This window comes from Bombina bombina, chromosome 6 (genome assembly GCF_027579735.1).
Source record: "Bombina bombina isolate aBomBom1 chromosome 6, aBomBom1.pri, whole genome shotgun sequence".
NCBI lineage: Eukaryota > Metazoa > Chordata > Amphibia > Anura > Bombinatoridae > Bombina > Bombina bombina.
Genome location: NC_069504.1, coordinates 26,308,278 through 26,328,415, shown reverse-complemented (window position 1 = coordinate 26,328,415; position 20,138 = coordinate 26,308,278). Strand labels below are relative to the sequence as shown.

At 49.2% G+C, this 20,138-nt stretch overlaps 1 protein-coding gene across 2 annotated transcripts in view; it reads left to right on the top strand.

Annotated features, from left to right (window-relative positions):
- LOC128662546 (uncharacterized) overlaps nucleotides 1-19,896 on the top strand; it is a 49,305-nt gene extending 29,409 nt beyond the window's left edge. For both annotated transcript variants that reach the window (XM_053716330.1, XM_053716331.1), the window contains exons 2-3: nucleotides 1,884-2,430; nucleotides 19,206-19,896. In XM_053716330.1, the coding sequence (XP_053572305.1) occupies nucleotides 1,884-2,430; nucleotides 19,206-19,570 (912 nt within the window). In that variant the 3' untranslated portion in view covers nucleotides 19,571-19,896. The remainder of the gene's footprint in view (nucleotides 1-1,883; nucleotides 2,431-19,205) is intronic.
- The last annotated feature ends 242 nt before the right edge of the window (nucleotides 19,897-20,138 follow it).

Here is a 20,138-nt window from a genome sequence, read left to right as displayed (position 1 = left end):
GCTGTACGTTTAATAAGCTTTACGTGTTTCTGTATATGATGATGTCAGCAGTTGTCTGATATCGCGCTGTACGTTTAATAAGCTTTACGTGTTTCTGTATATGATGATGTCAGCAGTTGTCTGATATCACGCTGTACGTTTAATAAGCTTTATGTGTTTCTGTATATGATGATGTCAGCAGTTGTCTGATATCACGCTGTACGTTTAATAAGCTTTATGTGTTTCTGTATATGATGATGTCAGCAGTTGTCTGATATCACGCTGTACGTTTAATAAGCTTTATGTGTTTCTGTATATGATGATGTCAGCAGTTGTCTGATATTACGCTGTACGTTTAATAAGCTTTACGTGTTTCTGTATATGATGATGTCAGCAGTTGTCTGATATCACCCGGTACGTTTAATAATCTTTATGTGTTTCTGTATATGATGATGTCAGCAGTTGTCTGATATCACACGGTACGTTTAATAAGCTTTATGTGTTTCTGTATATGATGATGTCAGCAGTTGTCTGATATCACGCTGTATATGATGATGTCAGCAGTTGTCTGATATCACCCTGTACGTTTAATAAGCTTTACGTGTTTCTGTATATGATGATGTCAGCAGTTGTCTGATATCGCCCTGTACGTTTAATAAGCTTTATGTGTTTCTGTATATGATGATGTCAGCAGTTGTCTGATATCACCCTGTACGTTTAATAAGCTTTATGTGTTTCTGTATATGATGATGTCAGCAGTTGTCTGATATCGCGCTGTACGTTTAGTAAGCTTTATATGTTTCTGTATATGATGATGTCAGCAGCTGTCTGATATCACCCTGTACGTTTAATAAGCTTTATGTGTTTCTTTATATGATGATGTCAGCAGTTGTCTGATATCACCCTGTACGTTTAATAAGCTTTATGTGTTTCTGTATATGATGATGTCAGCAGTTGTCTGATATCACCCTGTACGTTTAATAAGCTTTATGTGTTTCTGTATATGATGATGTCAGCAGTTGTCTGATATCACCCTGTACGTTTAATAAGCTTTATGTGTTTCTGTATATGATGATGTCAGCAGCTGTCTGATATCACCCTGTACGTTTAATAAGCTTTATATGTTTCTGTATATGATGATGTCAGCAGCTGTCTGATATCGCCCTGTACGTTTAATAAGCTTTATGTGTTTCTGTAAATGATGATGTCAGCAGTTGTCTGATATCACCCTGTACGTTTAATAAGCTTTATATGTTTCTGTATATGATGATGTCAGCAGCTGTCTGATATCACCCTGTACGTTTAATAAGCTTTATGTGTTTCTGTATATGATGATGTCGGCAGTTGTCTGATATCACCCTGTACGTTTAATAAGCTTTATGTGTTTCTGTATATGATGATGTCAGCAGTTGTCTGATATCACCCTGTACGTTTAATAAGCTTTATGTGTTTCTGTATATGATGATGTCAGCAGTTGTCTGATATCACCCTGTACGTTTAATAAGCTTTATGTGTTTCTGTATATGATGATGTCAGCAGCTGTCTGATATCACCCTGTACGTTTAATAAGCTTTATATGTTTCTGTATATGATGATGTCAGCAGCTGTCTGATATCACCCTGTACGTTTAATAAGCTTTATGTGTTTCTGTATATGATGATGTCAGCAGTTGTCTGATATCACCCTGTACGTTTAATAAGCTTTATGTGTTTCTGTATATGATGATGTCAGCAGTTGTCTGATATCACCCTGTACGTTTAATAAGCTTTACGTGTTTCTGTATATGATGATGTCAGCAGTTGTCTGATATCACCCTGTACGTTTAATAAGCTTTATGTGTTTCTGTATATGATGATGTCAGCAGTTTTCTGATAATGCCACTATTAATCTTTTCATTCCTACAGACCCGCTATATCCAGAAGTGCCAAACCAATGCTACCTCTTCCAGTCCTCCTGTGCCTAAAGTCTCCGAATCTGCTCCTCAGGTCCAGGCCTCAGGGAACCCGCTCCTCAAACCGAACATGAAGCAATACTCCGGCTCTGTATTCCTCTACACAAACCCATCCGTTCTAGAGAACGTTGGGACGTCTCGTCCCCTTTTGCTCTTCCTTCCCTGGTTGGGATCAAAACCCCATTCCTACAAGAAGTATATCCAGCTATATTTCAATCACGGCTTTGATGTGCTGGTGGCGGAAAGCTCCCTGCATCACTTTTTGTGGCCTCGCACGGGGCTGGAATATGCAGGTCAGTTGCTGGACCTCTTGATGAAAGAGAAAGAGCTCTCATCCCGCCCGCTCTGCGTACATGCGATTTCTATAGGGGCGTACATCTTTGCACAGATGTTGGTGAAGTCAGCCAGTGGTCAACAGGAACAGCGGGATACTCTGAAGAGGATCCACGGTCAAGTGTTCGATAGCCTTGTGATAGGAAGCATGGAGAAGATGGCCGTAGGTAAATCTTGTGGATTTTTCATTGGTCATTAAGGGCGATTGAGCACAGATCAGGTCACCCAAAGCTCCAGTGGCCCAAGGCCGGTTCTTGACATCTCTGTCTCAGTGGTGAAATATTCACGTTCATACAAATCTAACCACAACCATATTCTTCAATTAAAGGGACGTGATTAAGATAGAACATTCCAAAATACCTCTATTATCAAATGTTCCTAGTTTTTTGTTATCCTTTGTTGAAAAGCAGGAAGGTACTTCAGGAGTGTGCACGTGTCTGCAGCACTATATGGTGGCAGTTTTCCAAAATTTTATAAATTAGTAAGAGCACTAGATGGCAGCACTATTACCTGCCATGTAGTGCATTAGGCATGTGCACACTACCTATCTAGATATCTCTTTAACAAAGGATAACATGAGAAAGATGCAAATTTCATAATCGAAGTAAATTGGAAACTTTTGTTTATTATATTCTCTATCTGAATCATGAAAAAAACATTTTTTGGGGGTTTCATCTCCTTTTAAAGAGAGAGGATATGAAAAGTGATTTCATCAGTAGCAGCTGTAGGGCCAGAGGCAGAAGGGCCGATCTGTAATGCAATCCCCTGTAACAGAGGGCAGTTGTAGGGCCAGAGGCAGAAGGGCCGATCTGTAATGCAATCCCCTGTAACAGAGGGCAGCTGTAGGGCCAGAGGCAGAAGGGCCGATATGTAATGCTCTGTAACAGAGGGCAGTTGTAGGGCCAGAGGCAGAAGGGCCGATCTGTAATGCAATCCCCTGTAACAGAGGGCAGTTGTAGGGCCAGAGGCAGAAGGGCCGATCTGTAATGCAATCCCCTGTAACAGAGGGCAGCTGTAGGGCCAGAGGCAGAAGGGCCGATATGTAATGCTCTGTAACAGAGGGCAGTTGTAGGGCCAGAGGCAGAAGGGCCGATCTGTAATGCAATCCCCTGTAACAGAGGGCAGCTGTAGGGCCAGAGGCAGAAGGGCCGATATGTAATGCAATCCCCTGTAACAGAGGGCAGTTGTAGGGCCAGAGGCAGAAGGGCCGATCTGTAATCCCCTGTAACAGAGGGCAACTGTAGGGCCAGAGGCAGAAGGGCCGATCTGTAATGCAATCCCCTGTAACAGAGGGCAACTGTAGGGCCAGAGGCAGAAGGGCCAATCTGTAATGCAATCCCCTGTAACAGAGGGCAGTTGTAGGGCCAGAGGCAGAAGGGCCGATCTGTAATGCTCTGTAACAGAGGGCAGTTGTAGGGCCAGAGGCAGAAGGGCCGATCTGTAATGCTCTGTAACAGAGGGCAGTTGTAGGGCCAGAGGCAGAAGGGCCGATCTGTAATGCTCTGTAACAGAGGGCAGTTGTAGGGCCAGAGGCAGAAGGGCCGATCTGTAATGCAATCCCCTGTAACAGAAGGCAGTTGTAGGGCCAGAGGCAGAAGGGCCGATCTGTAATGCAATCCCCTGTAACAAAGGGCAGTTGTAGGGCCAGAGGCAGAAGGGCCGATCTGTAATGTAATCCCCTGTAACAGAGGGCAGTTGTAGGGCCAGAGGCAGAAGGGCCGATCTGTAATGCAATCCCCTGTAACAGAGGGCAGCTGTAGGGCCAGAGGCAGAAGGGCCGATCTGTAATGCAATCCCCTGTAACAGAGGGCAGTTGTAGGGCCAGAGGCAGAAGGGCCGATCTGTAATGCAATCCCCTGTAACAGAGGGCAGTTGTAGGGCCAGAGGCAGAAGGGCCGATCTGTAATGCAATCCCCTGTAACAGAGGGCAGTTGTAGGGCCAGAGGCAGAAGGGCCGATCTGTAATGCAATCCCCTATAACAGAGGGCAGCTGTAGGGCCAGAGGCAGAAGGGCCGATCTGTAATGCTCTGTAACAGAGGGCAGTTGTAGGGCCAGAGGCAGAAGGGCCGATCTGTAATGCAATCCCCTGTAACAGAGGGCAGTTGTAGGGCCAGAGGCAGAAGGGCCGATCTGTAATGCAATCCCCTGTAACAGAGGGCAGTTGTAGGGCCAGAGGCAGAAGGGCCGATCTGTAATGCAATCCCCTGTAACAGAGGGCAGTTGTAGTGCCAGAGGCAGAAGGGCCGATCTGTAATGTAATCCCCTGTAACAGAGGGCAGCTATAGGGCCAGAGGCAGAAGGGCCGATATGTAATGCAATCCCCTGTAACAGGAGGGCAGCTGTAGGGCCAGAGGCAGAAGGGCCGATCTGTAATGCTCTGTAACAGAGGGCAGTTGTAGGGCCAGAGGCAGAAGGGCCGATTTGTAATGCAATCCCCTGTAACAGAGGGCAGTTGTAGGGCCAGAGGCAGAAGGGCCGATCTGTAATGCAATCCCCTGTAACAGAGGGCAGTTGTAGGGTCAGAGGCAGAAGGGCCGATCTGTAGTGCAATCCCCTGTAACAGAGGGCAGCTGTAGGGCCAGAGGCAGAAGGGCCGTTCTGTAATCCCCTGTAACAGAGGGCACCTGTAGGGCCAGAGGCAGAAGGGCCGTTCTGTAATCCCCTGTAACAGAGGGCAGTTGTAGGGCCAGAGGCAGAAGGGCCGATCTGTAATGCAATCCCCTGTAACAGAGGGCAGTTGTAGGGCCAGAGGCAGAAGGGCCGATCTGTAATCCCCTGTAACAGAGGGCAGTTGTAGGGCCAGAGGCAGAAGGGCCGATCTGTAATGCAATCCCCTGTAACAGAGGGCAGTTGTAGTGCCAGAGGCAGAAGGGCCGATCTGTAATGCAATCCCCTGTAACAGAGGGCAGCTATAGGGCCAGAGGCAGAAGGGCCGATATGTAATGCAATCCCCTGTAACAGAGGGCAGCTGTAGGGCCAGAGGCAGAAGGGCCGATCTGTAATGCTCTGTAACAGAGGGCAGTTGTAGGGCCAGAGGCAGAAGGGCCGATATGTAATGCAATCCCCTGTAACAGAGGGCAGCTGTAGGGCCAGAGGCAGAAGGGCCGATATGTAATGCAATCCCCTGTAACAGAGGGCAACTGTAGGGCCAGAGGCAGAAGGGCCGATCTGTAATGCAATCCCCTGTAACAGAGGGCAGTTGTAGGGCCAGAGGCAGAAGGGCCGATCTGTAATGCTCTGTAACAGAGGGCAGTTGTAGGGCCAGAGGCAGAAGGGCCGATCTGTAATGCTCTGTAACAGAGGGCAGTTGTAGGGCCAGAGGCAGAAGGGCCGATCTGTAATGCTCTGTAACAGAGGGCAGTTGTAGGGCCAGAGGCAGAAGGGCCGATCTGTAATGCAATCCCCTGTAACAGAAGGCAGTTGTAGGGCCAGAGGCAGAAGGGCCGATCTGTAATGCAATCCCCTGTAACAAAGGGCAGTTGTAGGGCCAGAGGCAGAAGGGCCGATCTGTAATGTAATCCCCTGTAACAGAGGGCAGTTGTAGGGCCAGAGGCAGAAGGGTTGATATGTAATGCAATCCCCTGTTACAGAGGGCAGTTGTAGGGCCAGAGGCAGAAGGGCCGATCTGTAATGCTCTGTAACAGAGGGCAGTTGTAAAGCCAGAGGCAGAAGGGCCGATCTGTAATGCAATCCCCTGTAACAGAGGGCAGCTGTAGGGCCAGAGGCAGAAGGGCCGATCTGTAATGCAATCCCCTGTAACAGAGGGCAGTTGTAAAGCCAGAGGCAGAAGGGCCGATCTGTAATGCAATCCCCTGTAACAGAGGGCAGTTGTAGGGCCAGAGGCAGAAGGGCCGATCTGTAATGCAATCCCCTGTAACAGAGGGCAGTTGTAGGGCCAGAGGCAGAAGGGCCGATCTGTAATGCAATCCCCTGTAACAGAGGGCAGTTGTAGGGCCAGAGGCAGAAGGGCCGATCTGTAATGCAATCCCCTGTAACAGAGGGCAGTTGTAGGGCCAGAGGCAGAAGGGCCGATCTGTAATGCAATCCCCTATAACAGAGGGCAGCTGTAGGGCCAGAGGCAGAAGGGCCGATCTGTAATGCTCTGTAACAGAGGGCAGTTGTAGGGCCAGAGGCAGAAGGGCCGATCTGTAATGCAATCCCCTGTAACAGAGGGCAGTTGTAGGGCCAAAGGCAGAAGGGCCGATCTGTAATGCAATCCCCTGTAACAGAGGGCAGTTGTAGGGCCAGAGGCAGAAGGGCCGATCTGTAATGCAATCCCCTGTAACAGAGGGCAGTTGTAGTGCCAGAGGCAGAAGGGCCGATCTGTAATGTAATCCCCTGTAACAGAGGGCAGCTATAGGGCCAGAGGCAGAAGGGCCGATATGTAATGCAATCCCCTGTAACAGAGGGCAGCTGTAGGGCCAGAGGCAGAAGGGCCGATCTGTAATGCAATCCCCTGTAACAGAGGGCAGTTGTAGGGCCAGAGGCAGAAGGGCCGATATGTAATGCAATCCCCTGTAACAGAGGGCAGTTGTAGGGCCAGAGGCAGAAGGGCCGATCTGTAATGCAATCCCCTGTAACAGAGGGCAGTTGTAGGGTCAGAGGCAGAAGGGCCGATCTGTAGTGCAATCCCCTGTAACAGAGGGCAGCTGTAGGGCCAGAGGCAGAAGGGCCGATCTGTAATCCCCTGTAACAGAGGGCAGTTGTAGGGCCAGAGGCAGAAGGGCCGATCTGTAATGCAATCCCCTGTAACAGAGGGCAATTGTAGGGCCAGAGGCAGAAGGGCCGATCTGTAATCCCCTGTAACAGAGGGCAGTTGTAGGGCCAGAGGCAGAAGGGCCGATCTGTAATGCAATCCCCTGTAACAGAGGGCAGTTGTAGTGCCAGAGGCAGAAGGGCCGATCTGTAATGTAATCCCCTGTAACAGAGGGCAGCTATAGGGCCAGAGGCAGAAGGGCCGATATGTAATGCAATCCCCTGTAACAGAGGGCAGCTGTAGGGCCAGAGGCAGAAGGGCCGATCTGTAATGCTCTGTAACAGAGGGCAGTTGTAGGGCCAGAGGCAGAAGGGCCGATATGTAATGCGATCCCCTGTAACAGAGGGCAGTTGTAGGGCCAGAGGCAGAAGGGCCGATCTGTAATGCAATCCCCTGTAACAGAGGGCAGTTGTAGGGTCAGAGGCAGAAGGGCCGATCTGTAGTGCAATCCCCTGTAACAGAGGGCAGCTGTAGGGCCAGAGGCAGAAGGGCCGATATGTAATGCAATCCCCTGTAACAGAGGGCAGCTGTAGGGCCAGAGGCAGAAGGGCCGATCTGTAATGCTCTGTAACAGAGGGCAGTTGTAGGGCCAGAGGCAGAAGGGCCGATATGTAATGCGATCCCCTGTAACAGAGGGCAGTTGTAGGGCCAGAGGCAGAAGGGCCGATCTGTAATGCAATCCCCTGTAACAGAGGGCAGTTGTAGGGTCAGAGGCAGAAGGGCCGATCTGTAGTGCAATCCCCTGTAACAGAGGGCAGCTGTAGGGCCAGAGGCAGAAGGGCCGATCTGTAATCCCCTGTAACAGAGGGCAGTTGTAGGGCCAGAGGCAGAAGGGCCGATCTGTAATGCAATCCCCTGTAACAGAGGGCAGTTGTAGGGCCAGAGGCAGAAGGGCCGATCTGTAATCCCCTGTAACAGAGGGCAGTTGTAGGGCCAGAGGCAGAAGGGCCGATCTGTAATGCAATCCCCTGTAACAGAGGGCAGCTGTAGGGCCAGAGGCAGAAGGGCCGATCTGTAGTGCAATCCCCTGTAACAGAGGGCAGCTGTAGGGCCAGAGGCAGAAGGGCCGATCTGTAATCCCCTGTAACAGAGGGCAGTTATAGGGCCAGAGGCAGAAGGGCCGATCTGTAGTGCAATCCCCTATAACAGAGGGCAGTTGTAGGGCCAGAGGCAGAAGGGCCGATATGTAATGCAATCCCCTGTAACAGAGGGCAGCTGTAGGGCCAGAGGCAGAAGGGCCGATCTGTAATGCCCTGTAACAGAGGGCAGTTGTAGGGCCAGAGGCAGAAGGGCCGATCTGTAATCCCCTGTAACAGAGGGCACCTGTAGGGCCAGAGGCAGAAGGGCCGATCTGTAATCCCCTGTAACAGAGGGCACCTGTAGGGCCAGAGGCAGAAGGGCCGATCTGTAATCCCCTGTAACAGAGGGCAGTTGTAGGGCCAGCGGCAGAAGGGCCGATCTGTAATGCAATCCCCTGTAACAGAGGGCAGTTGTAGGGCCAGAGGCAGAAGGGCCGATCTGTAATGCAATCCCCTGTAACAGAGGGCAGTTGTAGGGCCAGAGGCAGAAGGGCAGATATGTAATGCAATCCCCTGTAACAGAGGGCAGTTGTAGGGCCAGAGGCAGAAGGGCCGATCTGTAATGCTCTGTAACAGAGGGCAGTTGTAGGGCCAGAGGCAGAAGGGCCGATCTGTAATGCAATCCCCTGTAACAGAGGGCAGTTGTAGGGCCAGAGGCAGAAGGGCCGATCTGTAATCCCCTGTAACAGAGGGCAGTTGTAGGGCCAGAGGCAGAAGGGCCGATATGTAATGCGATCCCCTGTAACAGAGGACAGTTGTAGGGCCAGAGGCAGAAGGGCCGATATGTAATGCAATCCCCTGTAACAGAGGGCAGTTGTAGGGCCAGAGGCAGAAGGGCCGATCTGTAATCCCCTGTAACAGAGGGCAGTTGTAGGGCCAGAGGCAGAAGGGCCGATCTGTAATGCAATCCCCTGTAACAGAGGGCAGTTGTAGGGCCAGAGGCAGAAGGGCCGATCTGTAATGCAATCCCCTGTAACAGAGGGCAGTTGTAGGGTCAGAGGCAGAAGGGCCGATCTGTAATCCCCTGTAACAGAGGGCAGTTGTAGGGCCAGAGGCAGAAGGGCCGATATGTAATGCGATCCCCTGTAACAGAGGGCAGTTGTAGGGCCAGAGGCAGAAGGGCCGATATGTAATGCAATCCCCTGTAACAGAGGGCAGTTGTAGGGCCAGAGGCAGAAGGGCCGATCTGTAATGCAATCCCCTGTAACAGAGGGCAGTTGTAGGGTCAGAGGCAGAAGGGCCGATCTGTAATCCCCTGTAACAGAGGGCAGTTGTAGGGCCAGAGGCAGAAGGGCCGATCTGTAATGCAATCCCCTGTAACAGAGGGCAGTTGTAGGGCCAGAGGCAGAAGGGCCGATCTGTAATGCTCTGTAACAGAGGGCAGTTGTAGGGCCAGAGGCAGAAGGGCCGATCTGTAATGCTCTGTAACAGAGGGCAGTTGTAGGGCCAGAGGCAGAAGGGCCGATCTGTAATGCAATCCCCTGTAACAGAGGGCAGTTGTAGGGCCAGAGGCAGAAGGGCCGATCTGTAATCCCCTGTAACAGAGGGCAGTTGAAGGGCCGATATGTAATGCGATCCCCTGTAACAGAGGGCAGTTGTAGGGCCAGAGGCAGAAGGGCCGATATGTAATGCAATCCCCTGTAACAGAGGGCAGTTGTAGGGCCAGAGGCAGAAGGGCCGATCTGTAATCCCCTGTAACAGAGGGCAGTTGTAGGGCCAGAGGCAGAAGGGCCGATCTGTAATGCAATCCCCTGTAACAGAGGGCAGTTGTAGGGCCAGAGGCAGAAGGGCCGATCTGTAATGCAATCCCCTGTAACAGAGGGCAGTTGTAGGGTCAGAGGCAGAAGGGCCGATCTGTAATCCCCTGTAACAGAGGGCAGTTGTAGGGCCAGAGGCAGAAGGGCCGATCTGTAATGCAATCCCCTGTAACAGAGGGCAGTTGTAGGGCCAGAGGCAGAAGGGCCGATCTGTAATGCTCTGTAACAGAGGGCAGTTGTAGGGCCAGAGGCAGAAGGGCCGATCTGTAATGCTCTGTAACAGAGGGCAGTTGTAGGGCCAGAGGCAGAAGGGCCGATCTGTAATGCAATCCCCTGTAACAGAAGGCAGTTGTAGGGCCAGAGGCAGAAGGGCCGATCTGTAATGCAATCCCCTGTAACAAAGGGCAGTTGTAGGGCCAGAGGCAGAAGGGCCAATCTGTAATGCAATCCCCTGTTACAGAGGGCAGTTGTAGGGCCAGAGGCAGAAGGGCCGATCTGTAATGCAATCCCCTGTAACAGAGGGCAGTTGTAGGGCCAGAGGCAGAAGGGCCGATCTGTAATGCTCTGTAACAGAGGGCAGTTGTAGGGCCAGAGGCAGAAGGGCCGATCTGTAATGCTCTGTAACAGAGGGCAGTTGTAATGCCAGAGGCAGAAGGGCCGATCTGTAATGCAATCCCCTGTAACAGAGGGCAGTTGTAGGGCCAGAGGCAGAAGGGCCGATCTGTAATGCAATCCCCTGTAACAGAGGGCAGTTGTAGGGCCAGAGGCAGAAGGGCCGATCTGTAATGCAATCCCCTGTAACAGAGGGCAGCTGTAGGGCCAGAGGCAGAAGGGCCGATCTGTAATCCCCTGTAACAGAGGGCAACTGTAGGGCCAGAGGCAGAAGGGCCGATCTGTAATGCAATCCCCTGTAACAGAGGGCAGTTGTAGGGCCAGAGGCAGAAGGGCCGATCTGTAATGCAATCCCCTGTAACAGAGGGCAGTTGTAGGGTCAGAGGCAGAAGGGCCGATCTGTAATCCCCTGTAACAGAGGGCAGCTGTAGGGCCAGAGGCAGAAGGGCCGATCTGTAATGCTCTGTAACAGAGGGCAGTTGTAGGGCCAGAGGCAGAAGGGCCGATATGTAATGCAATCCCCTGTAACAGAGGGCAGTTGTAGGGCCAGAGGCAGAAGGGCCGATCTGTAATGCAATCCCCTGTAACAGAGGGCAGTTGTAGGGTCAGAGGCAGAAGGGCCGATATGTAATGCAATCCCCTGTAACAGAGGGCAGTTGTAGGGCCAGAGGCAGAAGGGCCGATATGTAATGCTCTGTAACAGAGGGCAGTTGTAGGGTCAGAGGCAGAAGGGCCGATCTGTAATGCTCTGTAACAGAGGGCAGTTGTAGGGCCAGAGGCAGAAGGGCCGATATGTAATGCAATCCCCTGTAACAGAGGGCAGCTGTAGGGCCAGAGGCAGAAGGGCCGATCTGTAATGCTCTGTAACAGAGGGCAGTTGTAGGGCCAGAGGCAGAAGGGCCGATATGTAATGCAATCCCCTGTAACAGAGGGCAGTTGTAGGGCCAGAGGCAGAAGGGCCGATCTGTAATGCAATCCCCTGTAACAGAGGGCAGTTGTAGGGTCAGAGGCAGAAGGGCCGATATGTAATGCAATCCCCTGTAACAGAGGGCAGTTGTAGGGTCAGAGGCAGAAGGGCCGATCTGTAATGCTCTGTAACAGAGGGCAGTTGTAGGGCCAGAGGCAGAAGGGCCGATCTGTAATGCAATCCCCTGTAACAGAGGGCAGTTGTAGGGCCAGAGGCAGAAGGGCCGATCTGTAATGCAATCCCCTGTAACAGAGGGCAGTTGTAGGGCCAGAGGCAGAAGGGCCGATCTGTAATGCTCTGTAACAGAGGGCAGTTGTAGGGCCAGAGGCAGAAGGGCCGATCTGTAATGCAATCCCCTGTAACAGAGGGCAGTTGTAGGGCCAGAGGCAGATGGGCCGATCTGTAATGCTCTGTAACAGAGGGCAGTTGTAGGGCCAGAGGCAGAAGGGCCGATCTGTAATGCTCTGTAACAGAGGGCAGTTGTAGGGCCAGAGGCAGAAGGGCTGATCTGTAATGCAATCCCCTGTAACAGAGGGCAGTTGTAGGGCCAGAGGCAGAAGGGCAGATATGTAATGCAATCCCCTGTAACAAAGGGCAGCTGTAGGGCCAGAGGCAGAAGGGCCGATCTGTAATGCAATTCCCTGTAACAGAGGGCAGTTGTAGGGCCAGAGGCAGAAGGGCCGATATGTAATGCAATCCCCTGTAACAGAGGGCAGTTGTAGGGCCAGAGGCAGAAGGGCCGATCTGTAATGCTCTGTAACAGAGGGCAGTTGTAGGGCCAGAGGCAGAAGGGCCGATATGTAATGCAATCCCCTGTAACAGAGGGCAGTTGTAGGGCCAGAGGCAGAAGGGCCGATCTGTAATGCTCTGTAACAGAGGGCAGTTGTAGGGCCAGAGGCAGAAGGGCCGATCTGTAATGCTCTGTAACAGAGGGCAGTTGTAGGGCCAGAGGCAGAAGGGCCGATCTGTAATGCTCTGTAACAGAGGGCAGTTGTAGGGCCAGAGGCAGAAGGGCCGATCTGTAATGCTCTGTAACAGAGGGCAGTTGTAGGGCCAGAGGCAGAAGGGCCGATCTGTAATGCAATCCCCTGTAACAGAAGGCAGTTGTAGGGCCAGAGGCAGAAGGGCCGATCTGTAATGCAATCCCCTGTAACAAAGGGCAGTTGTAGGGCCAGAGGCAGAAGGGCCGATCTGTAATGCAATCCCCTGTTACAGAGGGCAGTTGTAGGGCCAGAGGCAGAAGGGCCGATCTGTAATGCAATCCCCTGTAACAGAGGGCAGTTGTAGGGCCAGAGGCAGAAGGGCCGATCTGTAATGCTCTGTAACAGAGGGCAGTTGTAGGGCCAGAGGCAGAAGGGCCGATCTGTAATGCTCTGTAACAGAGGGCAGTTGTAGGGCCAGAGGCAGAAGGGCCGATCTGTAATGCTCTGTAACAGAGGGCAGTTGTAAAGCCAGAGGCAGAAGGGCCGATCTGTAATGCAATCCCCTGTAACAGAGGGCAGCTGTAGGGCCAGAGGCAGAAGGGCCGATCTGTAATGCTCTGTAACAGAGGGCAGTTGTAAAGCCAGAGGCAGAAGGGCCGATCTGTAATGCAATCCCCTGTAACAGAGGGCAGTTGTAGGGCCAGAGGCAGAAGGGCCGATCTGTAATGCAATCCCCTGTAACAGAGGGCAGTTGTAGGGCCAGAGGCAGAAGGGCCGATCTGTAATGCAATCCCCTGTAACAGAGGGCAGTTGTAGTGCCAGAGGCAGAAGGGCCGATCTGTAATGTAATCCCCTGTAACAGAGGGCAGCTATAGGGCCAGAGGCAGAAGGGCCGATATGTAATGCTCTGTAACAGAGGGCAGTTGTAAAGCCAGAGGCAGAAGGGCCGATCTGTAATGCAATCCCCTGTAACAGAGGGCAGTTGTAGGGCCAGAGGCAGAAGGGCCGATCTGTAATGCAATCCCCTGTAACAGAGGGCAGTTGTAGGGTCAGAGGCAGAAGGGCCGATCTGTAATCCCCTGTAACAGAGGGCAGCTGTAGGGCCAGAGGCAGAAGGGCCGATCTGTAATGCTCTGTAACAGAGGGCAGTTGTAGGGCCAGAGGCAGAAGGGCCGATATGTAATGCAATCCCCTGTAACAGAGGGCAGTTGTAGGGCCAGAGGCAGAAGGGCCGATCTGTAATGCAATCCCCTGTAACAGAGGGCAGTTGTAGGGTCAGAGGCAGAAGGGCCGATATGTAATGCAATCCCCTGTAACAGAGGGCAGTTGTAGGGCCAGAGGCAGAAGGGCCGATATGTAATGCTCTGTAACAGAGGGCAGTTGTAGGGTCAGAGGCAGAAGGGCCGATCTGTAATGCTCTGTAACAGAGGGCAGTTGTAGGGCCAGAGGCAGAAGGGCCGATATGTAATGCAATCCCCTGTAACAGAGGGCAGCTGTAGGGCCAGAGGCAGAAGGGCCGATCTGTAATGCTCTGTAACAGAGGGCAGTTGTAGGGCCAGAGGCAGAAGGGCCGATATGTAATGCAATCCCCTGTAACAGAGGGCAGTTGTAGGGCCAGAGGCAGAAGGGCCGATCTGTAATGCAATCCCCTGTAACAGAGGGCAGTTGTAGGGTCAGAGGCAGAAGGGCCGATATGTAATGCAATCCCCTGTAACAGAGGGCAGTTGTAGGGTCAGAGGCAGAAGGGCCGATCTGTAATGCTCTGTAACAGAGGGCAGTTGTAGGGCCAGAGGCAGAAGGGCCGATCTGTAATGCAATCCCCTGTAACAGAGGGCAGTTGTAGGGCCAGAGGCAGAAGGGCCGATCTGTAATGCAATCCCCTGTAACAGAGGGCAGTTGTAGGGCCAGAGGCAGAAGGGCCGATCTGTAATGCTCTGTAACAGAGGGCAGTTGTAGGGCCAGAGGCAGAAGGGCCGATCTGTAATGCAATCCCCTGTAACAGAGGGCAGTTGTAGGGCCAGAGGCAGATGGGCCGATCTGTAATGCTCTGTAACAGAGGGCAGTTGTAGGGCCAGAGGCAGAAGGGCCGATCTGTAATGCTCTGTAACAGAGGGCAGTTGTAGGGCCAGAGGCAGAAGGGCTGATCTGTAATGCAATCCCCTGTAACAGAGGGCAGTTGTAGGGCCAGAGGCAGAAGGGCCGATCTGTAATGCAATCCCCTGTAACAGAGGGCAGTTGTAGGGCCAGAGGCAGAAGGGCAGATATGTAATGCAATCCCCTGTAACAAAGGGCAGCTGTAGGGCCAGAGGCAGAAGGGCCGATCTGTAATGCAATTCCCTGTAACAGAGGGCAGTTGTAGGGCCAGAGGCAGAAGGGCCGATATGTAATGCAATCCCCTGTAACAGAGGGCAGTTGTAGGGCCAGAGGCAGAAGGGCCGATCTGTAATGCTCTGTAACAGAGGGCAGTTGTAGGGCCAGAGGCAGAAGGGCCGATATGTAATGCAATCCCCTGTAACAGAGGGCAGTTGTAGGGCCAGAGGCAGAAGGGCCGATCTGTAATGCTCTGTAACAGAGGGCAGTTGTAGGTCCAGAGGCAGAAGGGCCGATCTGTAATGCTCTGTAACAGAGGGCAGTTGTAGGGCCAGAGGCAGAAGGGCCGATCTGTAATGCTCTGTAACAGAGGGCAGTTGTAGGGCCAGAGGCAGAAGGGCCGATCTGTAATGCAATCCCCTGTAACAGAGGGCAGTTGTAGGGCCAGAGGCAGAAGGGCCGATCTGTAATGCAATCCCCTGTAACAGAGGGCAGTTGTAGGGCCAGAGGCAGAAGGGCCGATCTGTAATGCAATCCCCTGTAACAGAGGGCAGTTGTAGGGCCAGAGGCAGAAGGGCAGATATGTAATGCAATCCCCTGTAACAAAGGGCAGCTGTAGGGCCAGTGGCAGAAGGGCCGATCTGTAATGCAATTCCCTGTAACAGAGGGCAGCTGTAGGGCCAGAGGCAGAAGGGCCGATCTGTAATGCAATCCCCTGTAACAGAGGGCAGTTGTAGGGCCAGAGGCAGAAGGGCCGATCTGTAATGCTCTGTAACAGAGGGCAGTTGTAGGGCCAGAGGCAGAAGGGCCGATATGTAATGCAATCCCCTGTAACAGAGGGCAGTTGTAGGGCCAGAGGCAGAAGGGCCGATCTGTAATGCTCTGTAACAGAGGGCAGTTGTAGGGCCAGAGGCAGAAGGGCCGATCTGTAATGCTCTGTAACAGAGGGCAGTTGTAGGGCCAGAGGCAGAAGGGCCGATCTGTAATGCTCTGTAACAGAGGGCAGTTGTAGGGCCAGAGGCAGAAGGGCCGATCTGTAATGCAATCCCCTGTAACAGAGGGCAGTTGTAGGGCCAGAGGCAGAAGGGCCGATCTGTAATGCAATCCCCTGTAACAGAGGGCAGTTGTAGGGCCAGAGGCAGAAGGGCCGATCTGTAATGCAATCCCCTGTAACAGAGGGCAGTTGTAGGGCCAGAGGCAGAAGGGCCGATCTGTAATGCAATCCCCTGTAACAGAGGGCAGTTGTAGGGCCAGAGGCAGAAGGGCCGATCTGTAATGCTCTGTAACAGAGGGCAGTTGTAGGGCCAGAGGCAGAAGGGCCAATCTGTAATGCAATCCCCTGTAACAGAGGGCAGTTGTAGGGCCAGAGGCAGAAGGGCCGATCTGTAATGCAATCCCCTGTAACAGAGGGCAATTGTAGGGCCAGAGGCAGAAGGGCCGATCTGTAATGCTCTGTAACAGAGGGCAGTTGTAGGGCCAGAGGCAGAAGGGCCGATATGAAATGCAATCCCCTGTAACAGAGGGCAGTTGTAGGGTCAGAGGCAGAAGGGCCGATCTGTAATGCTCTGTAACAGAGGGCAGTTGTAGGGCCAGAGGCAGAAGGGCCGATCTGTAATGCTCTGTAACAGAGGGCAGTTGTAGGGCCAGATATTTACCCCACAGAGGGCAGTTGTAAAGCCACATATTTACCCCACAGAGGGCAGTTGTAAAGCCACATATTTACCCCACAGAGGGCAGTTGTAACGCCACATATTTACCCCACAGAGGGCAGTTGTAAAGCCACATATTTACCCCACAGAGGGCAGTTGTAAAGCCACATATTTACCCCACAGAGGGCAGATCTGTGGGATTATGTACAAAATCAGTCTAAAGGATACTGGTTCAGCGCACTATTGACCCTCTCGTTTTCCATATAAATCTAGTAGTATATTAAAACCTAAAACGTTATTTCTTTATTATAAATAAAAACCCTCTGGTGCTCAGACTTCTAGTACAAATCTTGTATATTGGTGTTTATCTTGGATCTGATGTGATTGGTGTATATTTGCTTTGTGATTATGTACAGTGGTTTATAGCTGGCAGTAGGTTAGGTTAATAAAGTCTAATCCTGATATTGTCAGCTTAGTGATGAATGAATACGCATTATTTATTGTGATCATATGATTTCATCATCTCCAGTTGAGTGAACCTTTTTTATATTGATATAAATACACTACAGCTATTATTTTTATTTAATCTGATCTTATTCCTATTGTGTTTCTGAGCAATAATACTTTGTTATGGTTGACTTATTATTATTATTATTATTATTATTGTGCTATAATATATCGGCCTCTTAAAGCCTTCATACATGAGAGATACAGTCTTTGTCACCGTTGGTATCAGTTAGAGTGGCTCGGTGCTACAGAGTGATTTTAGGTAAATTGCGTGATTTTCCTATTGTTGTTTTTATATTTAGGCAGGGAAGTAATGAATTAAACTCCCCTTATCCTCAGTAATTCGCTGTCTGTGCATTTACTATTCTTCTGCGGTGTGAAGTAGATCTTAGATTGTGAATAAATTAAATTGGCCGTTATTCTAAGCATCTGCTATGGTTTATAACCTTCTTAAAGGGACAGGAAACCCCCCAAATTTTCTTTCATGATTTGAATAGAACATTTAGTTTTAAACATCTTTCCAATTTACTTCCATTATCAATTTGCTTTGTTCTCTTGTTATCCTTTGCTGAAGAACAGCATTGCACTACTGACAGCTAGCTGAAAACATCTAGTCAGCCAATCACAAAAGACAAATGTGTGCAGGCACCAATCAGCAGCAGCTCCCACTAGTGTAGGATATGTGCGTATTCTTTTTTTTAACAAGGGATACCGAGAGAACAAAGCACATTTGAAAAAAGAAGTGAATTTAAAAGTGTCTTAAAATGACCGGCTCTATTGGAATCATGCGAGTTTAATGCTGACTTTCCTATCCCTTTTTAAGTTGTTCAGACATCTGAAATACTGTGTTTGGTAGCGGTTATTAGTCTTTGGAACCATTGATAGCAGTTTAAATTAACTCAGTGTTGCAGAAAGTAGCATAGATAGTTAACAATTGAGTGGATTATAATTCGTTATATTGCTGCCTAAATACAAAAGAATATGTATAATAGTAACAGGCTAGTAATGCAACATTATTAATCTAAGCAATTTCAGGATTAGACTTTATTAACCTAATCTACTGCCAGCTATAAACCACTGTACATAATCATAACTTCAATCACAAAACAAATATACTGTACATGGCTTTGGAATCGCATCAGATCCAACAGGCACAGAAAAATCGGTATATTTACCGTAATCCCATGTACACCGGGGGAAGTATAAAGGTACCCAAAGCATTCTTCCCACCATGAAGAAGTGACTACTCAAAACTTGCAACTTATTGCATAAAAATATAACAATTGTATTGATACAAAAACAGGGAGAGCTATAAAAAGCTAGATCCACTAAGGATAAATATGACCATATGCTTTATGCAGGTTCTGGATGTGAAGGAGACCCCTACATTACATTATAAAGCTCAAAAAAAGCCCCCAGACCTTCTGCCTGATTTATCTCCATACCGGCGAGTTTATTTAACATCCGGTGTACAGAGAGAAGATCATTTACAAGTTAACAGCCAGTAGACGATCTCTCACGTGGTACAGAGTCTGATTGGCTGTACCGCACAGCTTTAGAGATCCTACAGCGAGTTCCTTTAAGGGTCATAGAAGAGGCAGAATGTCCCTTAGGCTGATTTTGCAGAAGTTATGTTTCTGACATGAAGGTCAATAAAGGTTTCTCTACAATAGTGTGTTAAAGCAAAAAAAAGCTTCACATAAACGTTTTGCAGCTTTTCACAGGCGTTTAAATAAATATATAGACACCAAAGTTACAGGCTGGTTATATGAATATTAAAGTCCTACAGAACGTTGCTGCTTTACATAAATTTGCTTCAGTAATTGTGTATATTTTTTTTCTCTTTTGCATTTTTGAGTATTTTCTTGGTGAACTAATACTATAGAGATAAAATAAAAATCCACTTTTTTGCTGCATATTTTCTTTTTTAACATTACAGTAAAATGTAATTCCTTAAAATGAATCATGAAAGAAAAAACTTGTGTTCAGTATCCATTTAATAAAAATAAGGCTGCTGTGAGGAGACAAAAAAAATACTTATTCTTAAAGGACCTTTAAATAAAGTAGAATTGCAGTAAAATTGCAGAATAAAAAGACAATGCATTAGCACTTACTCTGAATTTTAAATGTGCATTTTTTTTCCATAACAAATTTCAAAATTTCCTTTAATTTACCAACCCCCATACCATGTGACAGCCATCATCCAATCACAGACTCCTATACATGTACATTGTGAACTCTTGCACATGCTCAGTAGTAGCCACTTCTCAGTGTGCGTATAAAAAGACTGTGCATAATAGAATTAGAAAGTTTCCTAAAAACTGATGCTCTATTTGAATCATGAAAGTTTAATTTTGACTGTGTCCCTTTTGTTCCTGCAGGCGTAGCCACCATGATCAGCTACCCTGTCTTCAAGCCTCTGGTTGTCCGAGGATCTCTGCTCTACTTCTCCCTTCTAAAAGCCCAAACATCTGATTACTACGAACAGGGTATTCAGACGTTTTCAGAGAGCCCCATCCCGTGCCCAGCTCTCTTTTTTTACTGTATGAATGATCCAATGAGTGACCATGTTGCTGTGGAACATCTTCTTTTAGACTGGAAGAGCCGTGGGATCAAAGCTCAGGGAAAAAAGTGGAAGAGCTCTATACATGCAGGGCATCTCCGGAAGCACACAAAGGAGTATACGGAGACCCTGGACAGCTTCCTTCAGGAGTTGCAGGTCAGCTCCCCAAAATCTAAGCTATGAATTAGTGAAGATCTCTAGGCACTCTGGAACTTTGTACAAGAAAGTGTTGAAACTCGTGCACAATTTGGTAGTTTTTTATTTATCCACAAGGGTCCAACGTTATTCCTCGAACTTCCAGCAAGAGCGTTTTTTTTTCTGTTAAATTATATTTCTTATACACTCGATCTAAATATTAACCACTTATTAATACGTTATTTACATGGGACACTGAATTGATATGTTGTGGTGAAACCCATCAATGGATACACTTTTTGCATATTTTAAAGTTACTTGTTTGCTGCTAAAAGTAAAGACCATGCTTGGGACCTTTTTTGTGTTCCTTTAAACAGAGGCTGTAACTCCAATTTATACAGAAAAAACCAATGACACTACTTGTATGTTAACAATAAACCTTAATTATAACCCATTAAGTAAAGATATATATATATATATATATATATATATATATATATATATATATATATATATATACACATACATACATACATACATACATACATACATACATACATACACACACACACACACACACACACACTCACTAATGTAGGGTATGGGTGCTAGTGTA